The 20570-nt window shown below is 46.2% G+C and overlaps 1 protein-coding gene across 12 annotated transcripts in view; it reads left to right on the forward strand.

Annotated features, from left to right (window-relative positions):
- Positions 1-20570, forward strand: part of MYCBP2 (MYC binding protein 2) — a 3160061-nt gene that overhangs the window by 548086 nt on the left and 2591405 nt on the right. For all 12 annotated transcript variants that reach the window (XM_069639721.1, XM_069639717.1, XM_069639718.1 and 9 more), the window contains exon 15: positions 18610-18814. In XM_069639721.1, the coding sequence (XP_069495822.1) occupies positions 18610-18814 (205 nt within the window). The remainder of the gene's footprint in view (positions 1-18609; positions 18815-20570) is intronic.

Genomic DNA, 20570 nt, shown 5'->3' on the forward strand with positions numbered 1-20570 from the left:
CTTTGGCAAATATCTTTCAGGAATACATAAAGGGAGCCCTTCGGTGGATCCAATATTTTATACATCACTTTCCTAGTACATGCCATCAATATTAATGATTGCATCCCCAATTCCAAACGGATGGCACCCACTGGGGAACACTTGGGGAGACCCAGTAACCCCTTCCAAACGAGGTCTTCCAAAATATCAAGATCCTCATTATTCGGAATGTCTACTATCTCAATCTCAGAGTACCAAGGGGAACACTTTTTGTCTATAAAACGGTACTAATGGCATCAACGTGAATTTACAATACTTAAAATGTATTTTTATTCATTGGCGCTAGAAGTGAAATTAGCTTAGCGCAGAGACTTTTCTCCACCTCCCTTTTATTGAACAATAGAGGAACCCCAAGTATGTCATATGGCAGCAGATTGCTAGTTTGTTTTTGTTAATGTGCTAATTATGCCCACGCTTCTTGCCCCCCTTTTAATACACATAATAGCTGTTTTGGCCATGTTTATCTTCAAAATATTGTCCACCAAATAAGAGTGGGTCATATTTGAGACGCTGTAGGCCAATAGCTGTTGTATCCAAAAGGATGATGTCATCAGCGCAGATTAGGAAAGTAATGTTTGTCAATTTGAAGGGGGGGCACTCTTATTTCCTCAACCAAATTGCTGAGGTATACATTTAAAAGACAGGGGGCCAAAACTTAACCCTACCTTGATTTCAATATCTCTTGATAAGATCCCTTCCATATTCAGTCTCACCTGCACTTGTGTATTAGAATGAAGAAGAATAAGAAGTAGAAGAAGAATGTTCAAGAGACCCTCTGGAAATTCCCCACTAAATTTATTCCACAACAAGCACCTATCAATATTAACAATGGCGACATGGATATCTAAAAAAAAAAGCTGCATGTAGAGAGACCTAGATTATTCTTGTAGTAATTTCAATTAAAAAAAATCAAATTTGTGCCCCTTCTTTTTCTAAAAATCTTTTTTTCGTACGGCAAGACTCGGCCTGAACTTTGGACCTATGCTTCCAAATGCTCTAAAACCAAAAACACGAAAATCTTGCTTGTGGAGTCCAATAGTGATTCTTATAAACAAGACCCATATACCTCAGATACCATGAATCAGGCAGTCTTTTTTCTTAATCTGTTGAAACAGCGAGTACAACAATATAGACCATAGGGAAGGATTTTCCTTAAACATAAAATTAGATAACCCATCTGCAACCAGCCCAAGCTGAAAGGTCTTCTCATTAAAGAGAACTGGTGAAAGGCCAACTTTCTCGTTAAAAATTGTCATCTACACCTCCTCTGAGATTGGATTTGTCGGAGCCTTTATCTGACAGTTTGTTCAAATTAACATATTCCTAGAATGTTTTGGAGTTGTTAGCGTTCAAAATGGACAACATTTTCTGACCACCCGTAATATAAATCTGAGCTTTATACGTTTTCATCCAATTCTTGAACTTTGCCTTAGCCATCTAATTGCTTCATTTCCTTGTGACACATTTATTTTCCTAAGGGAGCTTATGTCCCGCCTCAAAAAAAAAATCCACAGCATTACTACCTCTTGGTCAAAGAAATGTTTTTTTAACATTTTTTTTTATAAAACATTTGGGAGTCAAAACCACTCACTACAGGGAGACAGCTACTGAAACCTGATGGCTTCATATCTCTCTGTACTGTAGCCTTTCTCAGAACCAAACTTTACCAGAGCATCTATTCGTACGTTCATGATCCTTCTAGAGATCATCAATCTCCTATGCCCATTTACCTGTTTATTTCCAATTTTACCAAACCTTGATCACCCCTGGGTATCGACAGCCCTATTTTCAAACTTAGCAGCTCCTTAAGTACATGCAAGGTAAAGGTGTAATCTATATGCAATCTGTGTGCACCCTTTCTCCAGGTTCAGTGAGCCGGAATATCCCCCTTTACATGCCCATTTAACATATGGAAGCACCAGCATTCCCTCTATCTATGCCATCTGAGAACCCTCACCTCAGTATCTCGTCCCTTATCTTCTTAGGTTCCAAGATACCCTGAGGCATTTGCATTTTTAGAATTCAAGTCTCCAGCTATCACTATTTGATCTGAGGAGGTTTGGTTGTACCATCTAAGCAATAGGTCTTCTAATGCTGAGAATAGAGACCCCTCGTCAACCCTCACAGGATTGCAATAAATATTACCAAAATACAATTAACTTCCCATTTCAGGCTAACTGCCACTATGGCTTCACAATCGACTGCCCACTCCTCTATACAGAAGCCCCATTGATTAGCAGTAGCGATCATTAGCCACCCATATGGACAGCTCTTAATCCCTTTTCTGCTTGTTTCAAGAAGATAGTATATCCATCTAGAAGAGGTTTTACAGGTAGCCATACTTCTTGTAACATAAAAATACAAAGTACTAACATTTTGGAACACAGAAGCCTTTAAGAAACTATTAAAACAAAGAGTTCCAGGGAAGGCGGCTGAGGTCAAGAATTTCAATGGTCAAATAAGTTTCATCCTGTGCTAGGTAAATTCTTTGCAAGCCAGCTCTGGTCCTCCTTCTCACTCTGATATTTGTACCTTTCCAATCAATTTGTTTTAGATCCTGCCCATTTAATCTACATAAACCTTCGCCCAACCTACTGGCCCCCTTTGCTGGACACTCCTTAAGGCCTTAACAATGATCTGGTCGATCCAGCCTCAGCCGAGGTTTACCCTAGACAACCTTCTGACTAAACCCTGATATGCATATACATTGATTCCTAAAGAGAGTAACACCTCTGTCATACTCAAAATTAAGTTACAATTTGTGGCTTTAAGGGGATGATTACCATGTCCGTCCTACTGGATAGGAATTAGATCAGATCTATATTTGCAGAAATCAAAGACCTTAGGGCTGGGATCATGATAAAAAATGACTAAATAGCAGAGCGGTTTAAAATCATTTCCCCCTGGTCCCTAAAAATTGTTTTAACACAATACACTAATCTGTAGCATTATATTGGGACATCCCTGGTTTAAGTATTTGTACCTTATTGACCACCATCGGTGCATGTCCCCTGCCCTGTCGCAGACCTTTTAGGGAATGGTTGTCTAGCTCAAGTGGGTTTCCCACTTTACATCTTGACATGTATGATGAAGCTTTGCTTATAGGTTCAGCCACCTCTACTGTTTCCCCAACAACATCGGAGATAGGATCATCATTCAACTTTAAGGCAGTGTTGGGTTGAGCCTGCAGATCTACCACAGGCTTATTGACTAGCCGACTATTATTCTTGGAAATGGGACGATAGATTGGGTCCCCTGATCCTTCGTCGGGTTGCCATCAACTTTTAGGCTCTCCTTGTGCGATCATGAGGTGTTTTTCTTCTTCTTCCCTTTAGGTTTTCTGTTTGGCATTTCTGACTGGGATTCGCTAGGTATAATCATGACCGAATTGGAGCTTACTGACCGATTCCTTCGACATTTGCTTGAGGATGTCCTTGAAGGCAAAGTTCTGTTTTTAGTCAGCTTTTGTGATTTCTTTCCCTTTGCCAGTTTTCCTTTCTGGCTCAAAGGCAAACCATCCTTATTCTGGTCCTCGTTGCTCATAGTAACTAACATGAGGGACAATAATATTTCTGTCACTCTTCCAGTTCCATGACTAGTTCCAGTGGAGAATGAACCAGCATGCTTGGGCAGGACCCGGACTTGTTGGATCTTAGATTTCCACCTTGCAGAGTAGAGTAGTCTATATCGACCATGGCGATTTGCCTCTCAAGGAGAGGTGTTAGGCAGAAACCTGTGCTGTTCCCTCTGGGACCACTGCAAAAGATTTAAGACTACAGGTGTTCGGCAGTAAACCCACTTGGTAGCAGTCTGTACCACACAGATTCACTTGGTAGCTGTGGCTGAGCAGTCAGACTTCCCTCAAGAAGAGTTAGGCAGTATACAGAGTATTCACAATAGGTCAAAAGAACACAGTAGAACAAGTAAACACTGACCAGAGCTTGGTGTAAAAGAGATACAATTATTTATTTAAAACCGCATCTAGTAAAACACACAGGCACTAATGTTAAGCAGTTTAAAAACTCGGTCACTAAAAGATATACACTCCCTTAAAAGAATATTAGACAATTCTTAAGTAAAGCCCCACTTATTTTCATACAGCGGTGAACGCTTAACGCCGATGGCACTCTAATCATTTTTTTTAAAAAGGGAGAGAAAAGCAGAGTATACTTTGAAACAGATCCAACCACTTTCACAAGAACACAACAAGAGGAAGGCAAAGTAAAACCGTGAAGTTAGAGTTCAGAAGGCCGGATCCACTTTAAGAGGATCAGAACGAAATGTGTCCAAGGTCACACGGTTGAAGTGCACAAAAGTCTTGAAAAGGTTCAGAAAGAGTTGGACCAAAGAAAGGGACCAGTTAGATGGTCAAGGCGGCCAGCCCAGTCCAGAAGGTTAAGGGATTATTATTACCTTGTAGCAATCTTTAGAAAGGGAGGCCTGGCGGACATGGTACCTTAAAGTGGTGAGAATACTCCAGCGGGGGCAGTTGTTCCTGGCAGCGGATGCAAGTCGGTGCTTCGTCCGGGGAAAGAGAGGATCTCGTCGGGGAGGAAGACAGGAGTCCGTTGCACTGACAGGGAAGAAACCAGCCGCGGAGTTCTCAGGTAAAAGGAGCGGTCCTTTTATTCGCGGTCCAGTGGTAAGTGGCTATCCGGTTGCCGGGGTGCTTGGCACGGGCAATTCGACCACAAGACGTCCTGGGATGCGAGGAAAAGAAGGTAAACTGGTTGTGCCCACCAGTCAGGGGAAGAATCCTCTCCAGCCGGGAGATCTTCTCTGTCGGGAAGTGGTGAGTCAGTTCCGCAGGGCTCCACCGGTGGTGTCGTCATGGTAGGTTGGCTCAGCTTCTCCCTCATCAGATTCTCAGGTCCTGTGACGACTTCTGAAGTTCCAGTCCCCAAAGCCCTGCTTTTATGCAGCACACCCCCATTCACTCAGCCTAGCTGTCAATCAAACATGCTAAGTGGTGAGCCGGCCGGCTCACCTCTTGGGCCAATCACACAAGAGTGCGACTTGAGTTACCAAGGTAACTCAGTCCAGGGTGTCTAAACCCCCTCCCACATCCCCTGTGGTACCCAGACAGAGTGGCACCACTTTTGGAGGCTTCTGTGGAGAAGCCCGCCAAAAAGTGGAACAAAGGGCTCGACTTGGGTTGGAGTCACAGAAGAGAACACAAACGCCATTTTAGAATAGAGTCCTGGCAAAAAATACCAACCGGCGAATTAATATTAAATAAATAAACCGGCGGTATGTTCGAGGCTATGAGAATTAAATAATTAAAGTTGGTAGCCTCGAACAATGGGAAAATCCCATAGGGATATATTCGCGGTCGAATATAAAAAGTAGTATCCACTGCCACCAGCCAAAACTCGATCAGGGGGGACGGAGACGTGACCCCTCGACTAACAGACCCCGGGGCAATCGAATTGCCCCAACCAGTACGTCCACAATATGATGCTTTGTACCAGTTTCTGTTAATAATTTGGGACTAGTAAAGCCAATGGTGACTTTACATGCCCTGGGAGACAGTACTCCGTCCCAGGGTATGGAGTCTATGGTGGGGTGTCACTGCACGGAGGGTGCTGTGTAACTCACATAGCAAAAACACATGAGGCCCTATGGAGTAAAGGACCCCATAGCCCATAAAACACATAAACAGTCAAAGGAACACCATAAATCATGTCCAAGAGTGGGAGAAAAAAAGAGTCTCACTCTTGGCAGGAGAAAAAAACTAACTCCAGAAATCCAGCAAAGCTGCTGGGGGACTCACTAGGTTAGGGAGAATTCTCTCTGAGAGAATTCTCCCTAACACTCGATGATAAGTTAAGTTCTTTAGTAAGGCGGAATTTCCTTGAACCTCTGTCTTCATCTGATCATAAAGGCACACACGTGATTGCAGCACCAAGCTAATGGCTGGCAAAGAACTGTTCTCCAAAACTGCCAATGGATACTGGACAGATTGACTCCCTTCCTCTTTACTCTGTGATACCGCCAAATAATCCTCTAATGGTTGCTGCAGCGCTCTAACCTCTTACTCTTATGTTTCACCCTTTAATTGTGTAGGAATTAAAGTGAACAAACAAGGCACCATCGAAATGGATCTAATTTAATGGTTTTTCACCACCTTTTCCATGCTGTTACATGCATTTTCCTCTAGCTCAGCCAGGGGTCAGTCTTTAGGTGTAGACACTTTGCACGCATACACTGGTCCTGTGGCATTATATGCAACTGTGGACACATTTGGTAATTGCACCTCTACTACATGAGGGTTTTAAAGTCTCTAAAGTTGACAACTTCGACGTGGCAGGTATAGAATGTAGACCCCCTTTACCAGCCTTCTTTTTTTTGTCAATAGTGTAATTCCCTGAAGGTTGGCGAACCAAAACTTCAGAAAACAAATGTGCACACACTTGCGAGGACGAGTTTCCCAACTCATTAACAGCAACAGTGCTTCGGTTCTAAATAGTTTGCGCTCATAATCTGTGCTAAGAATGAGTATTTCCCTTTTTGTTTTCGGCTTCAAAACAGAGGTTTCTGATGCTTGTTAATCTGCTTGGAATCACATGCTGTGCATATGGTCCAACATCCAGTGGTAACCGCTGAGTATTGCATCTTGTCTTTTGAGGATCGAAAGGGGACGTCAGCATAGGCGTGTCTGTAACAATATCCCTAACGTGATGTGTAGTGTACCCAAAATCACTCATGCGCTGAGGTCCCTCAGATTGTTTTTTTCCAGCCAGATTACTGGTCGCCCTAATGCGGAGTTCTTACATAGAGATAGCGTTATTGTCATATTTATCGACTTTGTCGTTATTACCGTTAAGTCACTTTGACAGTTGAATACTGTGAAACAACGCTGAAGACTGTTGCAGAGTTTCGGCGCCTGTTCATCCTAGCGGTGCTGCTGTCCACGCGGCCGGGCCTTCTGGCCGGCCAATGCAGTAGGGAGAGTGGGGTCGGGATGGCCATATTCTTTACAAGTAAGCCTTTCCTCTTTCACCCTCTCTGCTCCCTGGGTTTTGTCATCGCTGTACCTGTCTTTCGCTATGGACTGGGTAATCCAAAATAAAGGGCGCTAACACTAAAGAACACGCGGCCGTCAAGGCGCTCCAGGAGGATGCGCAGACGCCGCTTAAGGGCCGGTGGCACCGAAATCCACTGCTCAGCCTCCAGTTCAGCCGAAAGATCGACCAGATTCCCCAAGCATTGGCGACAGCATCGCAAGGGTTTATCATCATTGCACTGAATTCCTTGCATCTAAATGCATTTGCATCAAATTGTTTCCATCTAAAAAATTGGCATCAAATGCATTTTTCTTTTTTGGGGCTGGGGGGCATCCAAAAAACCTGTTTTTTACCCTTTGAAATCCTCCGGAAGAAAAATTAACCCTTTATTCCCCAAAAACATGCATTTCATGCACATTTCTTAGATGGAAAAAATTTGATGGAATGGCATTAGATGCAATAACCAGATACCCATTGCAAGGATTGCCTCGGCAGTTAGACTGAAGGAACGATCGAAGGAGGCGGCGAAGCACAAAGAACGGCCTAGAGACGTGCTGAAAGACACGCCACAGCACCCCGAACCCTGCAAGGACTACGCTGAGAGTACTGTGCCTTTGTCAAGTACATTAGGGGACAAATCTCGACGTCACAGGGAAGAAGATGAGCCCTTTCCTCCCCTGTACCCCTCTGGTTCATCCTCATGGATCAGGGAGAAAGTTGAGGGATGTATGGACAGATTAGAACAATGTCTCTTATTCTGAGAAGTTTGCTCGCAAGAGACCTCGAGAAGACCTTCCCTTTACGCCTGTATCAAAGTTTCAAAGGACCTTGGAGTATCACATGAGGAGTATACCTGTGTCCTCACAGATGATGATGTTATGGACACATGATCAGGATGAGGATGCCACCTCTCTGGAAAACTACATTGTGGATGACCAGCCGTCAGGTTTATGTTCAACCTTAGACGCCCCCTTCTCCCACCCAGGACCACGATGACCTGTGCATAGATTCCCCACCCCCTCCACTCCGGCCTGCCAAGCCTTCCCAATGGACGACCAAATGGCGTTTAACGCCATCTTGGAAAAGGCGGCTGACCATTTTCAGATCGCCACTCAAGAAGCTTTACCAGATTCTGATTTTGTGGAGGATATGCTCAGAAAAACCTCCGGCCAGACAGGCCATCCCTTTGGTGAACACTATTCAGAGGAGATTTGCCCCTTCCTTGTTGACGCCAGCCCAAACCAGGGGGGTTGAACCTTAGGGTGGAAAAGTTGTTTCGTCCTTCTCTGACCGACCCTGCCTACATCAAGGGACATGCCACTCCAGATTGTTTAGTGGTTACCACTACTAGAAAACGGGCTGTTGTTCCCCTGTCTACAGGAGAGGTGCCACCCTATAACGAGTCCAAGAGACTATATGCACTGGGAAAGAGGGTTACAACGGCAGCTGCGTTTTCCACACGAATAGCTAATAACACCACACTATTGGCCAGCTATGCAGACGTCCAGTTGAACCTTCTACAAGAAGGCCTTTAGGAAGTGCCAGAACCGACACAGACTAAGTTGCCCGCCATCGTTTCGGAAGGCAAGCAAGTCAACCAGAATGTGCTCAAGAACACTCTGGATGCTGCAGAGACAGCGGGAAGAACCCTGGCTAAAGGTACCTTGCTCAAGCGACATGCATGTCTGTGGAACTCCGGTTTCAAGCCGGAGACCCAAGCATCCCTGATAAACCCATTGAGGAGACCAACCTGTTTGGCAAGGCAGTGGGCGATGCACTGGAAACAGCCAAGAAAGAACATTAAACACTCGAGTCCCTTCAACAAATTACCCAGAAACCCTCTCCCCAGAGAGGAAGCGGCTCCCGCCAGTCCTTTCGTAGGCAATCTCGTTTTCCCCAGAACCAGTATAATACAGGAAACAACTGGAATTCAGGACAAGGGTCTAATACCTCCACCACTTATCCACCCAGAGGACAGCAGCGTGGGAAGGTAGAGGACAAGGTTCCAACCCCAGAGGCGCCCCAGCCTCTGGTCAGAAATGACCTTCGGATCCAGGTCTCTCCCATGCCACCCCGGTCAGGGAGCATATAACATCTTTCCTTACTGCATGGGAGGGGATAACCACTGACCAGTGGGTACTCAAGACGGTCGCCCACGGGTACTGCATAGAATTCGCCCGACCACCCCAATTCAGACCGCCAAAATCAAGACGCCGGACGCCAGACCACCTGCGGATCCTGCTGCAAGAAGTGGAGACCCTTCTAGAAAAGGACACCATAGAAGTCGTCCCTATTCTACAGGTAAACAAAGGTATTTATTCAGTGTACTTCTTTGTACCCAAAAATGATATCGCCATGCGCCCTGTGCTAGACTTGCGCCCAGCGAACAAGTTTGTCAAACCTCAAAATTTTCATATGGTCACTTTACAGGAAGTAATCCCGCTGTCGAAACAGGGGGATTACATGGCAAAACTGGACATGAAAGATGCATACTTTCATATTTCAATGTTGCCAGCGCACAGAAAATACCGAAGGTTCATCATAGAGGACAAGCTATCAGTTCAGAGTACTCCCCTTCGGCATTGCCTCTGCACCACAGGTGTTAATGAAGGTACTGGCAGTGGCGGCAGCACACTTGCGCAGGCTATCCGTCCTGGTTTACCCTTACTTCGACGACTGGCTCATAACAGTCCTACGAAACATGCCTATTGAACACACAGAAGACAATAGACCTCTTTTTCAGTCTGAGATTCTCCATCAACGATGGGAAATCCAGCCTAGACCCCACTCAAGTCACAGTTTCTAGGGGCTCTAATTCGGACGAAAGACAGCCTCGTCTTCCCCTCCAACGAGAGTGTTCAAAACATGCTGTTTCAGATCCCTCAGTATGTAGCCAGTCCGGAAGTGACGGTACGCAAAGCCATGCGACTGTTAGGAATGATGGCGTCCTGCATTTATTTAGTTCCTCGCACGCTTTTGCACATGCGTCGTATGCAAGAGTGGCTCAACAGCCAGTGGTGTCAGGCCAGCGGACAATGGGAAGATGGGTAGTTGTCTCGCCAGCCCTTGTTCTCTCTCTGCAGTGGTGGTCGAGGGAAAACCTCTTGAAGGGGAATACCTTCACCACCCCCGCAGTAGAAGCCACTCTCGCGACCGACGCGTCTCTCATGGGGTGAGGGGGCTCACCTGCTTCAGCAGACTGTGCACAGCGTGTGGTCCCCACAAGTAGCATCTGACCACATAAATCTGGTGGAGCTATTAGCGGTATTCAAAGCACTGCAAGCCTTTCAAACGCAGCTACAGGGGAAGACAGTCCTGATCTTAACAGACAGCACCACAGCCATGTACTACCTGAACAAACAAGGAGCACACTCTCGCCACACTCTCCCAAAACATTTGGATATTGGCTCTCAAACCCAGGATGTTCCTGTTGTCCCAACACGTTCGAGGGGAACTCAATTTTCTGGTAGACGTGCTCAGCAGAGATTTCCCTTTGCCCGTAGAGTACGAATGGCAACAACACGAAGACATAGTCTCCAATGTTTTCGCAGAATGGGGCTTCCCAGAGATCGACTTGTTCGCAAATCTGGAGAACGCTCAACGGCAAGATTACACCTCCAGGTACCCACAGAACCGCTCCAAGGGGAACGGGCTCTGGATAGCATGGTCAGGGAGATTTGTTTACGCTCTTCCCCCGACTCCCTTACTCAACAAGATGATGCACAAGATTCACCAGGAACCAGTCACCATGATATTGGTGGCCCCCATGTGGGCCCGCCAACCCTGCTTCTCTCATCTGATGGAGATGTCCCTCTCCCCTCTATGAAGCTGCCCTGCCTGTACAACATGTTATCTCAGGACAAGGGGGAAACACTGCACCCATGCCCGCTAACTCTGAATTTAGCGGCCTGGCTCCTGAGGTCATAGAGTTCGGACACCTTCAACTCCCTCAGAGATGTATGGACATACTCAGAGAAGCGAGGAAACCCAGCACCCGATATTGCTGTTCCAGTAAATGGAAATGCTTTATCAGGTGTAATGCCAAGGGCGTCAATCCCATGGACTGCTCTCCTACTCACATTGTATTGTACCTGACTCACTTACTATATTCAGGCCTGGTTTTTAATTCCCTGAAGGTGCACTTAGCTGTGCTCTCAGCTTACACTACATCCCAACAAAATGTGCTGTGGTGGAAAATACCAGTTATCAAGGCTTTCATGGAATGGGTTAAGAGGATTCACCCCCCCATTTCAATCCCAGCTCCCTGATTAGACTTAAATGTGGTTTTCACTAGACTCATGGGGTCCCCCTTTGAGCCTATGCACAAGGCAAGTCTTAAACACCATACCTATGAAACAGCCTTCCTAGTGGCTATCACTTCTATAAGAAGGGTTAGTGAACTACAGGCCCTTTCAGTACTAGACCCTTTTGTTACTGTTCAGAGATAAGGTGGTTCTGCGCACCCACCCACGATTTGCGCCTACATTTATTTCCAAGTTCCACATGAATCAGTCAATAGAACTGCCTACTTTCTTCCAGAAACCCACTAGCCGAAAGAAGCCTACACACATTAGATGTGCGCAGGGCAGTGCTGTTTTACATGGAAACAACTAAACCACTGAGAAAAACAGTTTCAGTGGCAGCTGATAGAGAAGGGAATTATGTCTCTAAGTTAGCAATCTCAAGGTAGATAGTCAAATGCATCACACTTTGTTTCTCTCTTGCTAAGAGAGAACTGCCCTTCAAGCCTAGAGCACATTCTACTCGAAGCACGGGCTTCCATAGCATTCATTGCAAATGTTCCCTTAGTGTCCATTTGCAAGGCGACAACCTGGAGTTCTGTACACAACTTTACAAAACACTATTGCCTAGGCACTCATTCTAGGGCTGATTCTCAGGTGGGACAAGCAGTACTAAGACATCTTTTACTACTGTTCCTTCTCACAACCCACCTCCAACTCCGGGTACTGCTCGCTAGTCTATGCACAGCATGTGATTCTAAGCAGATTAACAAGCATCAGAAGACATGCATTACTCACCGTAATAGCATTTCTGATGATTGTATCTGCTTAGATTCACATGCGCCCACCCTTCCTCCAGGCTCGGGTGGAAGGAACATAGACGTCTTACTACTTTCTCTCTTTTATGTACTCACTCACCATAGTCATTAGGCTCCTTCATGGCAGAAAAAATAAATTCGGAGGGACCTCGACGTAGGAAGGATTTTGTGTTCCCTACACGTCACGTTAGGGATAGTGAAACAGACACGCCTATGCCGACATCCCCTTTCGATCCTCGAAAGAGACGATGCAATACTCTGCGGTTACCACTGGATGTCGGACCATATCCACAGCATGTGAATCTAAGCAGATACAATCATCAGTAATACATGTCTTATCGTACTTGTACTCGGATTCTGTACTCTCCCAGGAAAAATGCAGCAACATTTGCCGCACTTGGCCACGCTCCACAATTGTTTAGCAACTCCTGCTGTGCACCAGAATCTCGATCCTCCAGAAACGCTGTCTCCACACAATGATCCTCCAAACTGCTGCAACACTTGGCGCACTTGGCCCATGCCACGTTTTAGATAAGGAGAAAGATATCGAGCCAAGAGGATAGCTTAATGGTAACAAGCTTGTTCTGTGAACATGTCATGCGCTTGATACCCTGGCCAAGCAGACTTGGCCTTTCACCATTCCAGGTTGAACAATTAAGTGCCATGAGTGGGTAATAGTGGCCTCCAGAATGCGGATGTTATTCTTTCGGGACCTCCCTTCTACATCCTGAGCTCGTAACTCCAACACATCATTCTTAACTTCCAAGGCGTGCACTCTGGTCTCCAGCTGGAATTAGTACATTCTCCTCCGGCAGTGACTCAGTGGTCTTGGCTCTCTCTTCCAGAGTGCAGACATCCTGTTTCAGGAGGTGCACATCCACCTTGACTTCAATTCTGCCTTCCAGGGAGGTCCGCGAGGCTGCAATTGCTTCCAGGATCTTGTCTTCATGAGTCTCCACCTGGGGCACCGATGCTCCCGGCTGTTCCTCATCCCACCTCGATTCTGGTGCCCACAGGCTCCCTTTGTCCAAGAAGGAATCCATAATCGTTCCACTACTGCCACCTTTTTTGCTTAGCCGCCGGCATATCCGCAGGACAAAACCACAGCACTACGCTGCTTGAGGCGACTCAGTATGGTGAAGGCAATAACGTGCAAGTAGGGGTGTCCGTCTCCAGCCTCCGCCAGCCAGGTGTTTCAAATGGGCAATGTGTCACAACACAAGGCCAAGCCCAACACCTCCTCCCAGCAGGCAAAGGAACGGGCCAGTAATTAGACTTCCAGCATATCACTTGTGGTCAGCCCCTCTTAGCCCCCAGCCCAGAGTTTGCATGCGCCCCACTAAGGCACTAGTGGTGCAGCAGCATGGGAGGGCATTGTCTTCAAGCAGAGCAATCACATCCAGAGCACTAAGCCCAGGAACCATTTTCTGCCAGTATGGTGCAGTGCGCTGTCTCCTTGCACTGCAAAGCCGGAGACCCTCTTCTCATATGTTGCTCACAGATTTCTACTTCAGCAGCACCAAGCGTATGTTGCGCAGCCAGTAATTCTCCCCCACTCAGTCCCCTAGGTCGGATGAGGCCAGGCTCCCCCAGGGCAAGTAACTGTCCAAGCTCTTGTCACTGCCTGCATCCCTGCTCTATTCCAGCATCCAGAAGATTTAGGTACGTTGTCAGATGGATCCAAGAATGCAGCGCGGCGCGCTGTCACTGCCTTAATGGCCTCCACGGGTGGTGGTCCTGCTCCTTTGTGCTGCACCCAGCACTGCTACTTGCCACCGCAGCAACTTGACCTCACCTGTCCAGGGCGCTCAGCCCGCTCGCAAACAGCTGGCCTCCCTCTGCTGTCAGGCTGTCCCGCCACAGCCGCTCGACTCCGTACAGAGGCTCCTGGTCGCAAGCCTCTCCCCACTCTTCAGAAAACACCGGCGTCTTCCCGGTCAGTATCCAGACGCTCTCACAGCCCCCACCACCACTCGTAAGCTCTTGCACATCCTGCAGACAAAAATGTGAGCTACATCAGCCGCCATCTTGTTTTTGGTTGGTGTGGGACCATCAGCCGCCGTAGTGCTCTCGGGGACACCAGAGCCGCCAATTCTCGCCCAAACGCCAGCAGGCAAGTTCGACAGCTCTCTGCACTGGAATTCAGGTGCTTATAGTTGATAGCATGCCACTGTCAAGATACCTCTGAAGAATCTGAGCAGGAGCTCATGCCAGGCACGTCCTTGTAGCATAGACCCTGGCCACACCCCCCCACCTCGCTTGATGGATAATGAGAGAAAGGTTTACTTCTCCAGCATGGGGTCTGGCATGGATTCACATGCTCAAGAATATTCCCTCTCGTCAGGCTGTGAATCCTCGGTAAAAGAAAAAGCAGTTTCACTTTCACTTACAAACGGTCTTTCTACTATAAACCAATCACTGAGCTATGTGTCATAATTCCCCCAGCCAATGACTGCCCTCTCCCTAAGCCCCTCCTCTGGCAGCCATCTTCAGATTTGGTAGCACGTAAAGTGGCAGTATGACCAAAAAGAACTGCATAGGGTCGGGAGGGTTTGCATGTGAAACCATGCCAGACCCATACTGAAGAACAACAGTTACAGGTAAGCTAACTTGTTCCTTCTCTAGCACGGGGTCTGGCATGGATTCACATGCTCATGAATAAAGAATACATAGCAGTACATGCAAACATACACAACCATGGGAGGTGGCAAGGTTCAACAGAAGCAATTACTCTTACCTCTGGAACAGGCTCACCTTCAAGCGAACAGGCTGCGTAGCACTGCTTGGCCGACCCTGGACTCCTCTCAGGAATCTCTGTCGATGCAGTAGAGTCTTGTGAAGGTATGCGTATACCTCCACATAGCCCTGCAGATGTCCAGCAGGGCACACCAGACAGGAACGCTGTCATTGCAGCGATTGCTCTGGTGGAATGGGACCTCGGACGGCAAGCCAGCGGTCGGTTTGCCAACCGGTGCCAGTGTGTGATGGAGCTGGAGAGCCACCTGGAAATAGAATCCTTGGACTAAGCTTCCCCGTGGTTCACAGGACCCAAGTTCACAAAAAGTTGAGATGTCTTCCGGAAACTCTTTGTGTGTGCCACATAGAAATTCATGTGCCACATCCAGCGAGTGCAAGTCCTTTCAGCCGGTGACGAAGGTCTCGGGAAAAAAAGGACAACACCAAAGGTTTGTTGAGGTGGAATTCCGACTGAACCTTTGACATGAAGGAGGGGTGCGTCCTCATCTAGTGGAAAGTTGGATAAGGCCACTTGCAGGACATGGCCTGATCTTACCTACCCTCCTGGCAGAGGCGATGGCCATGTGAAAAGCAGTTTTCCACGAAAGGAACTTGATGCATAGGCTCAAAGGGGGCAGGAGAGGGAATATTCATGAGCATATGAATCCATGCCAGACCCATGCTGGAGAACAACAGTTACAGGTAAGTAACTTGCTCCTTCCAAAAGGTTAACTTCAGAAAGTGTTGCAGAAGTCTGTTACTAAACATTGTTTTCAGAACTTTAGCCCCAACACTGCCCACCTCCACTTTTTCTGTATTTTGGAACTCAATCTCTTTATTTTCTAGTTTTAGCCCAACTGACCAACTATATCTGCATCATGCATGAAGCATGCTCTCCAGAGAACTTTAAGTCAGTTGTAATAAAGTCATCCTCTCGTTCTCTTGGCCTTCCATAGTTTCTTGGTGGACATGGACAGTCTGTTTTTGTTCGGTAGAATTTTCATCTTGTCTGTAATTCTCCCCACTTGGTGAGTACGCCAGCACTTTTTGCTGCCCTATTTGATTTTTGTCTGACTCTCCTAAGTGAGTGGCAACCCTTTTCCTCACTCACTCATTCTTTTCTCTGTAAACCCTTTTTTGATTTCTCTTGGAGTCTGCTTTCCTGCATTTTCTTATGGCATCTGTATTTTCCTATTGCAGCACACACCTTCTGTGCAGTATTGCTGGAAGCTCTTTGAGCTTCCCTCTTTGGTTTTCCTTCCAATGCTCATCGTTTGTGTGAACAGCACACCCCACCTTATGTGCAGTGCTGAGGGGATACATTGGGCCTCATTACGAGTCCGGCGGTAACCGAGGCGGTAAAACCGCCTGGTTACCGCCGGACTCGTATTACCATTCTGCCTCCGTGATTCCCGGAATTACTGGGGCATTACAACCCCGTTTTTCTGGGAATCACGGAGGCGGAATGGTGTTAATCCCCATTCCCATTGAGTCCTCCAGGACTCAATGGGGATCATGGAAACACCGGCAGCATCTCGTAATGCTGCCGGTGTTTCCTCGTCCGCCTGCAGGCGGGCGGTGTTAAACCCGCCAGGTCAAACCTGGCGGGAACATCACCTCCCACCTGCAGGAGTCGGGATCAGGCGGTCCGGAAACAACGGTGGCGGCGGGTTTACCGCCACCGTTATTTCCGGACCGCCTGATTTGTAATGAGGCCCATTGTATCCCTTTTCTCACTTCTCCTGTAACTTTCTAGTTACAGTGGCAAGTCTGTCTGATTGGCTGATGGCAGTGGATATTTTCTACCGACTTTTATGAATTTTACACGCCGGCTGCTGTCGCAGCTGCGGTATGGGACGGATAGGTTACCATTGACATAAAATGTGGCTTGTCTTCTTTTTTTCACCGACTCATGATGGTTTGCACTTTCTGGAGCCTTCCTCTGGTAACCTGAATCGGGAAGTGCTGCTCACACCTTTGTCTTCGATTGACTCAATTGAGAAGGCCGCCTGGAGGCGCTAGTGTGTGTAAGAGGACAGGAAGCTGGGAGGACACAAACTCCTCCGGTCTTTGTCCTCGAGTATGTCTTCTTAGATCCAGTTCTGACTGGGTGCCTGGCTGTCCTCTGAGGACAGCCACCATCCACGGTTTGAATGTTGCATGCTGATTAGCTTCGTTACTGCATAAAAGGCTATGGTCTTGATGTTTAAGCCAGAGTCGAACACTGGAAGATCCATTCCGAAGAAGAAAAAAAGAAGACGTCTGCACTACCTCTAGCAACCACAAAAGCTGATTGAGTTGACCGCTGCTTCTCCAGCCATCTCTTCTGAGCGACAGGGAAGATCCAGACCGGATTACCTCCTCCCTTGGACTGGTGGCCCTAACCAGTCTCAGACGAGCCACAGTTTGAGCCATCTCACGAAGTGCTGTGACCTTCCAGGCCTACAATAACCGAATACCCTAGGACCTCTGGCACTGCTACAGTGCATCGTCTCGTCCAGCGCAGTTCTGGTTGCAAACTGTAGGCCCAGACAGAGGTCCAGGAGAGTCTCCATCCTGATGCTAGAAGTCCCCTAAGAAGAGTGGAGGCCCGAGAGAAGGACGAAAGTATGCCCGGTGACAATGGTCGCTGCTACAAAGCCTGTGTTGCGCCTACACAACCAAGTGCCACAAAGATCTGCTGAGCATTCCTGTGAGCAAGTCTGATGGTCTGCTTCTGCGAAAATGTCCTCCTCTAGCCACCAAGGCCAGAGACCCAAAGCTGCTGTGGCTTCCTGTGTGGACCTACTAATGCCATTGTTCCTCCTCATAGAAGGTACTCTCTGGCTCCTGGGTACTTACCGGAGCAGTTTTTGTGTTGCTGTTCGCTCCTCCTGCGCTTCCTGAGTCACGTTGTGGCGGCAGATGACCCAACAGTGTTCTCCCGTGCCTAAAGACATCCGTCCTGGAGGCTGAAATCCTTCAGGTGACCTATCTAGCCCCGCTGAATCCTTTGAATCCAATTCCATTACTTATTTGCTAGGAAAGCGCTTCTGATATTTGACAACTTTGACAGTGTCTGCCTTCCGAACCTCCTTCTGACTTTTGAGACTCTCATTCACCAGATAGGGTTGAACTTCTAAAGTTCAGGCGTACACAAATGTATCTACCTTACCAGTATTGCTGTTTAGTAAATGTTGGTTGGTGAATGATTTAATAACCTACAGCTACTTTTGATACTTACACGTTTCACATCCAAAGGTGTACTATTGAACTGAGTGTTGCAACAACAAATATCTAATGTATATATCTATCTGTGTGAGCTATTTTTACTTAACTGAACTGTGGGGATTTAACATTGCCCTAGTATATATAATTAACCATATTATTATAACTTCTGTATGACAGTGTGTTGGTGTTTCCTTGACTACAAATGCACTCAAAGGTCTTTGTACTCAACTACAGCCCTTCTCCCTCCTAGACTAAACCTGGCTGCTCGGCCAACGCTACCAAACCTTTTGGAGTAGTTCAGGCCAAACCTAAGAGTAGGGAGTCGGTACATCTAAGAGTGGGTTTTCTACAGTCGTATCACAGGTGGACTTTGGTAAAACTCCCTTACAGTTTCCGCAAAAATAAGTCCATTCTGTTCTGTGTGTATACGTATGTATAGGTGTGTGTGTATTATATACATACATGATGTAATAGTCTTATAACTCTTGTGTAACCAGTTGAAAACCGATAAATGCATGCAAAAATATCTGTGCTTTAAAGAGAAATTAACTATTGTAGGATTTGGAGTTGAAAACATGGCAACGGCAATGGATGAAGACCTGGAAGAAGAACTTGATGAAAAGGACGAAAAGTCTATGATGTGTCCTCCAGGTGTGCACAAATGGAAGCTAGAACAGTGCATGGTGTGTACAGTCTGCGGAGACTGTACTGGGTATGGAGCAAGCTGCGTCAGTAGTGGACGTCCTGACAGAGTACCTGGCGGGTAAGCTAATAACACTGTGAAATACAGAACCAGCAAAACACTTTTTGACTTGTGTTCCTGGTCACAAAGTCCATTGTGACACAAATCGGCTGTACATTTTCAGCCATCCAAGATTTCTTATTATATTTTAAGGAATAACAATGGTATAATGCTTGTGAATTGGACACAAGTGGAAATATCTGTTGCTTGGGTTTCATAGACTAACTTCTTAGTTTTTGTTTTCTGTTCATGGTCAGTTTGTGAAGATGTGTAAAATGTTGTCTCTTAATTTGGAGTTAGTCAGAAAAGCACCATTCCCAAGTCCCTATGCTCATCTGAAGCAAGTCTTCTTCCAAATAACATCCAAGCCAACATTTATTTTTCTTTTGTGAGTAGATTTAGTATATTTGTTAATGCACATTTAGTTTCAGTGCAAACTAAGATGCAATGACAAAGTCATGAGGTGCTTGATTTGAGTACAAGTTTATCAGTCTGACTATAAATGTTTCTTTTTTTTTTTAAACTGGTGGTAGAAAGTTAGATGAGTTGGTCAGCCAGTAAAATAAGAACATAATTAACAACATACAATTGAACAAGCAGTTTTTGAAAAAAATAGACTTCATGATGTGATAACCAAGCATGGAATTGGAATGCATTTCAGCGTAAGGCTCCGTGACCGATGCATTTTGTGATCTTAGATTTAGGGCTTTAGTCAATATTTTGGTTATTTGAAAAGTCAGGACTCAGTGTGGTTATGTTATATGTTCATGGTGCCCAATATCCCACTTAAATTGTTTAGATTATTTTACATTCTTAAGAAATTATGGTTAGTTAACCACAATGTAAGAAAACATCAAATGGGGTCCCATTTTTCTCTGAGAAAAAAAAGTGGATTGTATTCCTACCTATTTTGATGTATTAAAACAGAATATAGTGTTATTGTCCCTAACAATAGTGTTTTTAAATAATAGCGAATTGACACTTAAATCCTAATGTCACTGCATGAGCCTTTATGTCCACTAGTCCCTTACCATCTAGCACTAGAAACCCATAGTTACACAGGTCTCTATTGCTGAACAGACTGGGAAGGGGAATTCGGACAAGGGACAAAATAACGAAAGCCAGAGATGATTCCTGATGATAATTCTCGCCACTCCCTCAGCTCAACCTGTTAGAAGAAAACACTACAAGGTAGCCCTTAGTGAATGTGCTGTGCTTACTTTCTCCTGAGTCTATCCCGACAACACGCAACCAACATGGCGACCTCCCACAAGTAATCTGAAGCTGCCAATTTGGCTAAAGTGTTGATGCAGAATTCCTCTACACGCCTATTTGAAAGGTTTTTGCCGTAATGTTATGCTTTAAAAAGTAACTTATTCTCTAGGGACTAACTCTGATTTAACTTTAACATGTAATGAGTAGGGGATTACGGTAGCGTCTCCATTGGCTAAAGACACCCTGGAATTGCTGCTCCCAAGTCTCCTTTAATAAGGTGACAACTGTGAAAGTTGACTGCACTCATGTAACTAAGGGAAGTCTGCACCTGTGTGTGGGAACTCCTTTTTCAGTATTTCCGCTGGACTCTGTGGAAACGCTGCTGCTGCCCTGAAACTGGAGCTCGAACATTGACAGCCGCTCCAGAACTCTTGTTCAGCAAAACTATCAGTGCATGCACTGAAGGGATTATCTGTTCACGATGATGCCAGGACAATTGCAGAGGAATCGGGAAGGGAGTAAAGAAGTTCTGGTCTTCCTGGCGAGGGGAAAAACACTGCTA

Source organism: Ambystoma mexicanum, chromosome 7q (genome assembly GCF_040938575.1).
Source record: "Ambystoma mexicanum isolate Mex_15411 chromosome 7q, UKY_AmexF1_1, whole genome shotgun sequence".
Taxonomy (NCBI): Eukaryota; Metazoa; Chordata; class Amphibia; order Caudata; family Ambystomatidae; genus Ambystoma; species Ambystoma mexicanum.